General features: G+C 43.8%; 1 protein-coding gene across 3 annotated transcripts in view; it reads right to left on the reverse strand.

The window, feature by feature from the left end:
- Positions 1 to 10,160, reverse strand: part of dapk1 (death-associated protein kinase 1) — a 43,155-nt gene extending 32,995 nt beyond the window's left edge. For 2 of the 3 annotated variants that reach the window (XM_034541220.1, XM_034541218.1), the window contains exons 1-2: positions 9,963 to 10,160; positions 9,019 to 9,301 (exon numbers count right to left, since the gene is read on the reverse strand). In XM_034541220.1, the coding sequence (XP_034397111.1) occupies positions 9,019 to 9,122 (104 nt within the window). In that variant the 5' untranslated portion in view covers positions 9,123 to 9,301; positions 9,963 to 10,160. Of the gene's footprint in view, positions 1 to 9,018; positions 9,302 to 9,446; positions 9,921 to 9,962 lie in introns of those variants that run through there. The other variant, XM_034541219.1, reaches the window with a different exon arrangement.
- Between the last annotated feature and the right edge of the window lie 2,407 nt (positions 10,161 to 12,567).

Genomic DNA, 12,567 nt, shown 5'->3' on the forward strand with positions numbered 1-12,567 from the left:
CGTCACGGGACGCTTCCTCCACGTCTGACACGTCTCGGGGGGGGGGGGGGGGGGGGGGGGGGGGGGGGGTTTACATGGGAGAGGATAACGGTAAGTCTAGATGTGACAGCGCAGATAATAAAAATAAAAAAAAATACCACATAACCACAGCGTCCCCGGTTCAATTCTAGCTGGAGACCTTTGTTGAGTTTCCCTTCACTCGTTTCCTTTCTGCCTCTTCGCTCTCAACTAATGAATAAAATAAGAAGAAGAAAAGACAAGTAAAACATGCAAAACAAACAGCATCGGAAACCCATGAGGGTGCCATTATACTCGCAATAATTGTGGATTTAATTGAGAAATCATTCAACGGTTTCATTAATTAAATGCTCAGAAAGTAGTCTTCAAAATGTCCAACCAAAAGTCCAAAAGCCTTAAATATTTAATTCACAAAATGATGGGAAAGCAGCAAATCTCCACATTGGAGAAGCTGGAATCAGAGAAAGATTACTTGGAAAAACCTCGTTATTATTAATTAGCTAACCACATACTCATCATAATAATGATAAATACTGAATGTTGTTTGCCTAGTTTTCATTTAATTTCCACCCATTGTTAGTACACCGAAACTTGGAAAGGAGTTTTGCATGCTAAATAATTAACACATTATCTCCATAAAGTGCAACCTTTCAATCTTTTAGTTGAGATGTTAAATCTTTCGATAATAGATTATTGATCTTCCCAAAACACCCAGAAAAAAAAAAAACACCACTGAGCTTTTTAATCAGCGGTGTGGGAGGTCGGGCAGGCTGCACCCGGCAAGAAAAAAAAAAAAAAAAAAAAAAAAAACACATTACGCAACCGCCACGCCATTGTGTGTACGGCGAAAGGGTAACCACGGCAACAGGATTCGGAGACTGAGCCAGAAGGAAGGAAGGAAGAGAGCGTCCTGGCGCGTGTCACAGAGTGTTTGTGGACAGATACGGATTATTGTCAGGATGTTAGTACGACTAATGGCAACAAGCAAGTTTGAGATTGTTTTGGTTTTGGTTGGCATGGCAACACTGGACGACCTCAGTTCCTGTTTGACAACCAAAACATGCTTCTTCTCGTTGATGTGCCGATGGGGACCAGCTGCCACCTCGATTATGTTTTTGTAGTGAAATCAATAAAGATATCTTATGCGCAACATTACTCATCTCATCTCGGGCCAATTTTGACAGCTCTTGTAAGTCGATGCAGTTTATTTTTTTATTTTTTTTTGCGATACAAAACGATTGAGATTTGTGTTCTTTCCATTAACGCCTGACCCGAGCGCAAGATTTTACGCCGTCAACGTTTTTTTATTTTTTATTTTTTAAACCCCTATGACCACCAGCTCAACGTGTATTACACCTGCAGGGGTTACCACGGCAACATTAGCCAACACACCAACGTCAGAAAAAAAAAAAAAAGAGCTTTAAAAACAGCCCCAAAAGAAATGTTTTTTTATTTACGCAAAATAGTTGACGGCTGGGTCGTTAACGTCGTCAAGACTTTTTAGATCTCGATGGGAGGGGGAGGAGTCACGGTCGCAGCCCTGATTGACAGATTCCTGACAGAAAGCTAAAATGAGAGGCGGGCACTGTTTGCCCTCGTCCGGTAGCGACGGCGAAAAAAAAAGCCATTCAACATGTCGGGAGGAATGTCATCCACCTCCCCACCTCCCCCCCTCCAGCCCCGAAGGTTTTTAAAAGGCAGCGCCAACAATGGATGCATTGTGCTTAGAGGTAGAGAGGAGGTGGAGGGTTTCTTTTACCATCTTCTGAGACGTTATGATCTCCAGCCACCATGGCTCCCAAACTGGGTTCACTGTCAAGAGCCCCTGAACGGACTCTGACCATCATCATCATCATCATCATGGTCCGTTACATGTTTGACCTGATGGTGGCGCTGAAGTAAACTAAATGTCGGGAGGAGAGCCAAAGTTATTACATATCCAAATGTCGCAACAATCCATCCAATAGTAGTTGAGATTAACAGATTATTTCACCCGAAACGTCAAAATCCCGGCGGTACGAGAGGGAACGTGAACGTTTTTATTAAAATGTGATGGCAAATCGATTGTTGTTGTTGTTGTTGTTGAGGAGAAATGGTCGGTGATCAAAAGCATCCGATCAAAATATAAATAAATGTACTTTATGACCGTTACAGAGTTACAATTCCCGACCTCGATTGGAATATTTTGAGTTACATTAAAACGCACAAAATGACAGCTCTGACTGCATCACAACAACAACAACAACAACAACAACATGATGATTCTTTCAGGTTTGCACTCAATCCGTCATGCTGGTGAAGCATTTGTGGAAAGGACGGGGGGGGGGGGGGGGGCTTAGGACGGAGACAGAAACTAGCACGATGTCCGGCTGCGCACGGCGGCCGAGGAGATGGTGGCAGAAGGTGGGGGGTGGAGGTGGTGGTGTGTGTGTGTGTGTGTGTGTGTGTGTGGGGGGGGGGGGGGGGGGGGGGGGGGGCTGAGGACGGAGACAGAAACTAGCTCGATGTCCGGCTGCGCACGGCGGCCGAGGAGATGGTGGCAGAAGGTGGGGGGTGGAGGTGGTGGTGTGTGTGTGTGTGTGTGTGTGTGTGGGGGGGGGGGTTTCAGCTGGTCCATCCGTCGTCACCAGTTATATATATTTTCTTTGCTGCATAACAACAGGGCCCCCCTCCCCCCCCACCTGAAACTGACATTCAGCAGCTTTCAGACTGGTTTTGTAGGTTCAGCGAAGGATTCCTCCGAGACGATCTATTAAATAACGAGGTGGTGACAAAAAAAATATATTAAAAACAAAACTACAGGGCGACGCCGCTTTATGATTGAGAGATAAATACAAATTTAAAAAAGACTCTGACCTGGCTGACATTAATTAAATAATTGAACGGAGTTTTGAACCCCCCCCGCCCCCCCCTCTCCTCCTCTTTTGATTATCTCAAAAAGCAGGAAACGCATCACAGGCAACACAAAACGCTTGATCTTCAAGAAAAAAGAAAGCGGATCTCCCAGATAAGATAAAACACAACGGGCCGCACGAGTATGAGCGTCGCCACGGCAACGACAACAATGATCCACCTAGAAACATGCGAACTGTGAGAGAATTAGCAGGAAAATTTAGTTTCAAATTGGTGCAATAAAAATAAATAAATATATATATATATATATATATATATATATAATTATTTTATTTTATTTATATATATACAAAATAATTATATATATATATATATATATATATATATATATATATATATATTAAAATAAATAAAAGTATAGAAAATAATCAATAATAATGGAGTTCAGGCATCGTGCCACCTGAATGTGTCCGTGTTGACGGGCACATTTAAGACACCTCCTCGCCTCTTCATGGAGACGGGAGTCAGATTGACAGCCTCCACACCGTGGCCATGACTAGCTGTATTGCTCGACCTTGGAGGACTGGGGTCTGTGACCTCCGCCTGACGTAGTAGAGCGAGTGGTGCGTTTGCGCCGGCTGAGCCAGACGGTGTCATTTGCCTCGGTATGGAGAACGGTAACAAGATTAGGGGAGTTGGCTGAACACACACACACACACACACACACACACACACACGCACACACACACACACACTTTGTTTTCACAACATTGATGATTTTTTAATGGGGCGGGGTTTACTTAAAGCCCCGTTTGACCATGTGTTGGACTTAAAGACAGACTTTTTAATTCAGTAATTAAGTAGTAATAATAATAATAAAACAATTAAAATGATAAAAGGCGTTTTTAAATCCAACACAATACCGATAGGTGAGGTATACGGTGAACACAGTTGGACATCTGTGCCAAACAACAACAATGGGGAATTCCAAAGTTTACCACGTGAATGAGCAGCGAGGCTCTCGGATTAACACATCTAACTCACTAACTAACTAACTCACTAACTAACTAACTCACTAACTAACTAACTATCCGGAACATTACCGAGGGCCGAGATCACACACAGTGGTTAACATTTTTTAAATATAATACACCGAAGATTTTCCTTCTCTTCCCGATTGACGTACAGTGGCTGCAGGTATGTGGAGGTCATCAGATTCAATGCTGTTAACTGAAGTATAAGCAAAGTAATATGAGGAGGATGAAAGGCAGAAACGAGGAAGAGTCGATTATCGCCCCTCGGTTTCCATGCTCGACTGCCCCGCAGATCTCTCCTAATTGACCACAAAAGGGTTACACACACACACACACACACACACACACACACACACACACGGCAGGGATCCAATTATCCTCCATTGACTGCGGGGATTAATTGAAAATAACTCATTACGCTCCTCGAGGACATTCCGAGTGAGTCGGGTTTCAATTCTCAGAAACGTGCGTCACACTAAAAAAAAAAAGTGACTGACGTGTAACTACGGCAACCGGAGAATTGTGTACGTCTCGAGATGAGCGTCATCGACGGGGTCTTTTCCATAACACTCATTTGACCTCTTGACCCCCCACCACACACACACACACACACACACACACACACACACACACACACACACACACACACACACACACACACACACACACACACACTGCCAACTGTAAACAACGATATTTTCGTTGCTAAACAAACCACAGCGACGATTTTAGGCTCATCGCCCATTTTTTTTTTGCTTGCTTGGATGATTTACAGATTTCAACCAGAACAGGGACCTCTACGACATCATTAAATCACGGCGCTATTAAAACAAATATGTAGAAGATTATATTCGTGACCGACAGAACACTCGTGGATCTGATGGACTCGGGAGACAAAAAAATAAAATAAAAAATGGTAACGTTGCAATTATGCGACAGCGCCTGCCGCTCCCTGGGGTGGAGGGGGCTGGGTCAGGGTGTGTGTGTGTGTGTGTGTGTGCGTGTGTGAGTGTGTGTGAGTGGCAGGCCTCATCAAGGACACTCCTGCTACCGAGACTGCCCCTCCACCCAATAATGCAGTCCAGGGGGTGGGGGGGTGGGGGGGTATCTAGGTCAGTAGCTGGGGTGCAGTCTGCATGTACATGGCATTAGCTGGTGCTGGTGTGTTAGGAGAAAAAAAAAAGGATATTTGACGAGTGAATATTACGTACATTTATTTCTTATGGTCAATGTCTTTAGGGGACAAAAATATTACTAATTAAAAAAAAAAAAGAAGAGGAAATTCTGAATTATATCTCTGTGTAAAAGAGGAGCCCTTTGTCTTTTTTTGTGCGTGTGTGTGTGTGTGTGTGTGTGTGTGGGGGGGGGGGTCCCAGTTTAATGCTTTTCCTTTTCAATTGCATTGCAGAATCCCTGCTGAAATACACTGACCCCCTCCTCCTCCTCTACGAAGCCCCCCCCCCCCCACACACACACACACACACACACACACACACACACACACACACACACACACACACACACACACACACACACACACACACACACACACACACACACACACACACACACACACACACACACACACACACACACACACACACACACACACACACACACACACACACACACACACACACACACACACACAAGCAGGGCCGACTGATAGAGAGCCACACAGCGGTCAGATTAACGCAGACTAACGATCGAGGCAGAGCGCTGCAAAAATATGCAAAGCGCCGAACGGCCCCGTGGACCAGATGAAAAGGCATCAAAACAAACAAATATATTCCAGTCAGTTAACGTTTCATCTCTCTCTCTCTCTCTCTCTCTCTCTCTCTCTCTCTCTGTCTGTCAGAAAACAGCTGAGTCAGTCGGTCTGCAAACAAATGACAACATGGAAACTGAACAACTCAACTCACATGACCCAACGGCCTGTTTTTTTCTTTCTTTTTTTTTTTTCATGCAGACGTGGGTGTTTTGCAGAAGAAGAAGAAGAAGAAGCTCCTAAAACGACTGCGCGCTTTGCGGCCAGACCGAATATTAAAAAAAGGCTCGTTGCCGATACTCTAGATGGACGCCGATCGGATATCCGCCGTAAAAAAAAAAAAAGGTGGCGCGGCGTCTCCACACAACGGGGTAAGAAGGCGCCACGAGAGCTGCCGGCTCACGTTACAACTTAATCAGTGTGTGTTTCTATTGAGCTTTCCCCATCAAACGATGGCGTAAATGAATGTTTTTTTTTAAAAGCACGAATGGCAATGACAGTGACAACAATGGCTGAAAAAAAAAAGAAACGTAAATCAACTAATCTTTTTGTTAATTAGTCAACTAATTATATTATCTTTAGCTAATGTATTGAACTATACAACAGGTATGAGCTAGGGGAGCACCATACATGCTGCTATTCCTCAACTGCAAGCTGAAGGAGGCCCTGAACCGACGCCGCCATTTCCCGAAAACCCTTAAAAAAAAAAAAAACGCCCCTCAACCGATGCTTCTCCCTTTAGGTCTTCCAACAATTCCCCCGATGATCTGGAGCCTAAAGTGAGAACTGTCGGCCAATCCGTGAGGCAATTAGAGCGAGCGAGCACAGATGCGGTTAGCGCTCGGCTCATTAGGGGGAAAGAAGGGAGGCTGGGAGGAGAACGTCGGGCAGTTTAGGCCAAGAGCCGGGATTACAGGCTAACTGGCCTAAAAAGGGGACAATTTGACCGCTGGTGCACTTGCACTGGGATTATTATTTCTTCTTTAAATGCAGCTCTTCAGCCGACAACTTGATGCCTTTGCCTGGAGGCTCAACCGTGCTGCAATTCCCCCGAGTGACAGTTTTGTAGTAATTCCAGTTCTCAAGAGTTGCCTTCGAGGGCTTAACACACACACACACACACACACACACACACACGTATAGACGCCATGCCGACGGGGCTGAGAAAGAAAAAAAGTCCAGGCCACGAGGCGGTGAAGTCGAGGTCCGATGAATCAATGAACTTTTGCCTTCGCAGTCGATGCTGCAGTGGCTTTAGAGACACCTTAGAGACACCTTAGAGACACCTTAGAGACGGGATCAGACGGCACACTTCCCACTACGCTGGGCCTGCACGCTCGCCGCTTGGGAACCTGGCGAGGCATTACAGTAACCCAGCCAATGAAAACAAAGAGACCACCAGTTTCCATCATAAATTAACTGGTTTATCCAAAAGTTCCTCCAAGTTTAATGCATGAGAGCACACACACACGGCACAATACCCCTCGTCGTTTTTTTTTTACCATATTCTTATCCCAATGCGGTCGTTCCCGAATGCGTTTTTTTCTAATATCGAAAGCTGGCACACACGTTCTGTTTGCTTTACTAATTTATAAAAGTAATTAACGTGCATAAAACATGTCTTTGAAATGCCTTTAAACCGTAGCCTGAGGCGGAAAAGCCGGTAAAAAAAAGGGGTCAGGAACATTCATTCATTCACACAAACACAGACACACACACACACACACACACACACACGCTCTTGTCGTGATTTATAGATAAAAGGCTTATTGTCAATTTGGTCCTTAGAACATTTCATTCACTATAATGTTACCCGAAAAAAGTAAAAAAAAAAAAAAAAAAGAAGCCTCAAGTCCTGCTGATGGAAACGGGCCTCGGCGAACCGAGAGAGGAACAAAGTGGAGATGGACGGACGTGAAGTCGGATGATGCCAAAAGAAAAAAGACGTCTCTCTCTGAACTCGAGAGGAAAATGTTAAAAACAGTCCAGTTCTAGCTGAAGGTGCAAGCAGGTAAAACTTATTTTTCCCCCCGTATCACGCAGAAGGTCTGAGCCTCCGCCAAGTCACACATCATTCTTCTCTCTTGGAACGCTTCCAAAAAAGCCTGACGGGTGTAATACTCGATCTGGGCTGTTTGCCATCAGAGCACACTCAGAAATACCAGCTCTGGGATGCCTTCACTGCAAAAAAGAAACACACACACACACACACACACACACACACACACACAGCAGATGTGTGTATAATATTTCGACACTCACACTTTTCGACATGTTGGAAAAAATAAATAAAAAGAAAATACACGATTACCACGCTGTGAATCGGACTACGGCAAGAGAAATGGACCCCGGTGTTGGAACGCCGTGCCTTTACCTCCAGCCAGAAACTCAATCCCCATTACACAAAGCTCCCAAATCGTCTCCATTACCAAAGTAGCATCGTGAAGCGGCTCAAGCAACTTCAGCCCCCCCAGCCCCCCCCACCCCTCCTCCCCCCCTACAGTGCTGGAAGGGCAGGGCTAGGAGCCAGACAGGCGACTGGAGAGCAGAACAACAATTGGAGTACATGTGTCACTTTGATAACCAGGAACTCGAAGAGGTCCACTTCCACGTGTCTGACAGCGACCTCTATACCGCCAAGGCGAAGGCCTCTCTCCCCCCCACCCCTATTTCTGCCTTGTCTGTCATGTGAAGTTGCAGCAGCGAAGTTAAGCTGAAAAGCAAAACAAGGCCGGGCCCCATGTTTTTTTTCGACACTGTGGTTCCAGACCAAAAATAACAATAACCAAGGCCCAAAACACCTCGTTGTCGAGCGTTCACCTTTGACCTAACGCAGTCTGGATGGAGCGAAAGACGTCTGTGCCACGATGTAAACCCCCCCCCCCCCCTTAGAAAAGATGCACAATGGCCATCCATAAATCTCCAGGAGGAGGCAGCTACAGTAACCAACGCTCTAACCGCTCCATCACTAATACAGTGATGCATTATGGACTGCATTAATCAAGATGCACTCAGGTAGGGGGGGGGGGGGGCTACTGACAGCCATACTATCAGTGCATGTTTAGGGTTTAAAACCCATCTGGATGCAGCCGTGAGTGCATGCGTGTACACTTAAAGGCTGTGTGACCACTTTGGATGGATGGGTTTAAAATGCAGAATATTAAAATCATGTAAATTTAGAGATGTAAATCAGATACACCCACCCACCCAAACACGCACACACACCCACCCACCCAAACACACACACACACCCACCCAAACAAACACACACAAACACACGCATTAGGAATAGCAATACACCGCGATGGATTAAAACATCCATTTTAAATAAATAAATACACTTACCTCCCCAGCTCGTCCCCGAATTCGTAAAATCCCTCCACGTTTTCTTGGTTGAAAACGGTCATGTTGTCCGGGCACTTCCTCCCTTTGCCCCCGACCGCAGGCATGTCCTCCCGGGGGAAGAGAAATATATATATATATATATATATATATATATATATATATATATATATATATAAAAACCACCACCACCGGGCTTCTTCACAGCGGCACCATCCCCAACCAGCAGCAGCCTCCGGTCTGGGCAGGGCTGCTACAGCCGAACGGTCCTCCTCATGTCGGGGAGCTGCTTCCAAACACACAAGTGGAGGAGGAGGGGGAGTAGAGAGAAACGCATCAGCAGGGGCGGTGTGTGTGTGTGTGTGTGTGTGTGTGTGTGTGTGTGTGTGTGTGTGTGTGTGTGTGTGTGTGGGGGGGATAAAGCGTTAAACCTCGACTATGAAACCCGGCTTGGAGAAAGGTGGGCGTCCGGGCAACAAAAGGAGAGCCGGCTGAAGGAGCCGTGAACCTGCGCGCCTCCGGGGCGACGTCACGACTCCTGGATCGGATCTTTTCCTCCACCCAGCTCGGTTGTTTTTGTTGTTGTTTTTTTTTACATTATTTTATAATAAACTGCTGACATTAAAATACAAATAGAGCGAATGGAGATATAACCAATAGGGTATGTCAGCACCGGGGTGGTTTTTAATGCAAAAAATAAACCCCCTTCGTGAACGCGTGTAAATAACGAGCCCCGGGGAGCAGGTGTTTAACACAGTTTAACTCAAACCTAGAAACTGAACCTATAAAAACAAAAGAAAATGAATTAAAAGCCGAAGAGTTGAAGCTTTTCTCTACATAAAAAAAACACGACTCGTGCACACACACAGCGGCTCGCGCTCGTCCTCGTTTCTCCGCCGCGACAACTGACTCAAAATGTATAAATTCTCTGGGAAAGTATCTCTTACAGGTTTTTCCGGTGTGCGTCCCGCTGACGAACGGAGCCCAGGTTCCATGCGTTTACGTGGGCGCACCGTGACCCCCCGGAAGACAACAACACGCGCACACACGCACACACACGCACACGCACGCACAAAAAAAAAAAGAAGAAACCGCTGGCGTGAAAACGGAGAGAAATCAACGATAACAAATGTAAGGCAGTTTCTGGTCCTGGTGCCGCGTTCAAGGGCGTCTATGGGAAGTCGGTGCGAATGTGTGTCGGAGAGCCATGTCGGTGTTTTTATTTGCGTGTTATTGTGCACAGAATCCAGAGGGGAGAATGTGTGCTGATGCGTTACGTAGAAAGTGAAAGAAACTTGGCTTTGCTTGCTTCAAGAAATTATATATTTTTGTTCACTATGGGGGCAGTGATTAAACCGACTTTTCGACATGCCTGTGAACGCAGCATCGTTGCATGGAGGAGCTGCTTCGGCCGCAGGAGGGCAGCAAAAGCTTTCCGTTTTATTTTAATCACAGTTCAGCAGATACTTTGTGCTGTACACTCATTTTTTTCCAGTTCTTTATTTAATTTTTTGGGATGTTAGAAAATATATATCCATAGAGCAAAAACCATCAAAATCCTTTTCGATTTAACACTAAACACTTGACTCACAATGATGATTGACAAACATTTATCTCGTATTTCTTTTGTTTAATAAGATTTTACTTTTGCATCCTTCGTGAAAACAACTTATGTTCATATCTCTTTTGTTTTTATAGATTTGATCTATGAAGTTTATTCATAAAGTTTGTCATTCAACGGAAGACAGAGTTATATGTATGTTTGTACTGTATAAATCATATTACCTACAACACTTTCTTTATGTTTTCTTGAGGCAAAATAGTCAGTTCTGAAAAAAAAGCCCATTGTGAGTGAGAACAACATCACACTATTGAAATAAAGTTAATTGAAAGTAGTATTTTTACTAGTTGATCTAATTTGAGCTAATGCATATCGATGGGTAGGTTCATCTTTCATGTTTTTATAAGATCAACACGTGTTTTTGTATATAATATCTCGCAAAGAAGAATGTAAGCCGTCATGCGGTGTCTAAAAAAAAAGAAAAAAAGTACAATGTTTAGGTTTTTAAGTGGCAAGAAATGGAAACACTTAAGTAAAATATACCTTTAAATGTGTACTTCCGGGTCATGTCGTGTTACTTCTGAAACACAATATCTCCCAGAAGGCCGCATGATAAAAAATAAAGACGCATATAATCAAAGAATAAAACAAAAAGGTGCACTGTAATTGTCTTAAAGTAAGTAACACACACAGTTTCATCATAGTTCATTTCATCATGATTTAATACAGATCAGTGGTTTTTAATAATTGTGCCACGAATATCAGTTTTGTTGTTTTTCTTGGCAAATAAAAAAAAGAAACCCAACAACAACAACAACAACCTTTAATAAATGCAGCACAATGACATTATTTTAATATTACGCAGTAATAATTGGAGACGTGAGGTTGCAGATTATAGTTTCTAAATATGACACACTGTATTTAATCTCCTGTCCCTTTTGCTCATCTTCTTCTTTGTCCTACTGACACAGGCTGCAGATTATATTTACTGTAATAATCAATTAATGTGGCCTCATATAAATATATTTTACCCATCTTTCCAGCTCCGCTAGAGATTAACACAAAGGTGGATTTTGAGAAAACGCTGATACATGAACGCTGATTAGCAAAAAACTGTAAAGTGCATTTGACTTTATTTATTCCTGCTTATTGACCAAAGCTTCACACTGACTCTCTCTTTACGGATTATAATACAGAGTAACGGCCGTTAGAGAACCATGAAGGTAAACACGAGGTTCTAAAAGCTTTTTATGCTGCGTTATCAAACACATTTAAACATTTGCACAGTGGAGGGGGGGGGAAACAAACATATCAGATTGGGAGCAAACTTAATTCTGATTAACGCATTTGGTGTTTCTTATTTTACCGTTTGACTTCGAAGAGGAAATGCAAACAGCAGTCGATTAACGAAACCTTTAAAGCATTTCTGAGAGATGAATAATAATAATGCTCCTGGGCCGAAAACACTTGAAGCCAGAGTCAGTTTTTCTTTTTTTTGCGAGAATTGCACATGTCATACCCGTAGTAGGCCGAGGGCTATTTGAATAATATTCTTATAATAAAGGCAACAATTGTGGGATTTGGCCAGATGTGTAGATATACGTATATATATATATGTCACTGAGTAAAATAAAGGAGGATTATCTCTTTGGTAAGTGGGAACAACTTGAAGGTCAGAGGTCACCACGATAGGTTTGATCTGCAGAAAGTCCTGTGACACTTTCTAAGAGAAGAGCTAGACTACCCTCTGCTGGCAAGAGCTGCACATAACACGTTGGCTCCTGTTTGGTCCATATTCTGTGAAACCTCACCAGCTGTGACTTCATTAAACCTGTTGTGTTTTTCAGATTGGACTCTAGTTTTGTGTGTCTGTCTCTTTAAAAAAGACCTTAATGTCCAGTGTGTGAGTTTCATGGAAACTGGCACCTTTGAGAATGTGGTGGTATCCAGAAAATCCACAGAGGTCAAACTACCAGCAGATTTGAGTTCGA

This window comes from Cyclopterus lumpus, chromosome 9 (genome assembly GCF_009769545.1).
Source record: "Cyclopterus lumpus isolate fCycLum1 chromosome 9, fCycLum1.pri, whole genome shotgun sequence".
Classification (NCBI taxonomy): domain Eukaryota; kingdom Metazoa; phylum Chordata; class Actinopteri; order Perciformes; family Cyclopteridae; genus Cyclopterus; species Cyclopterus lumpus.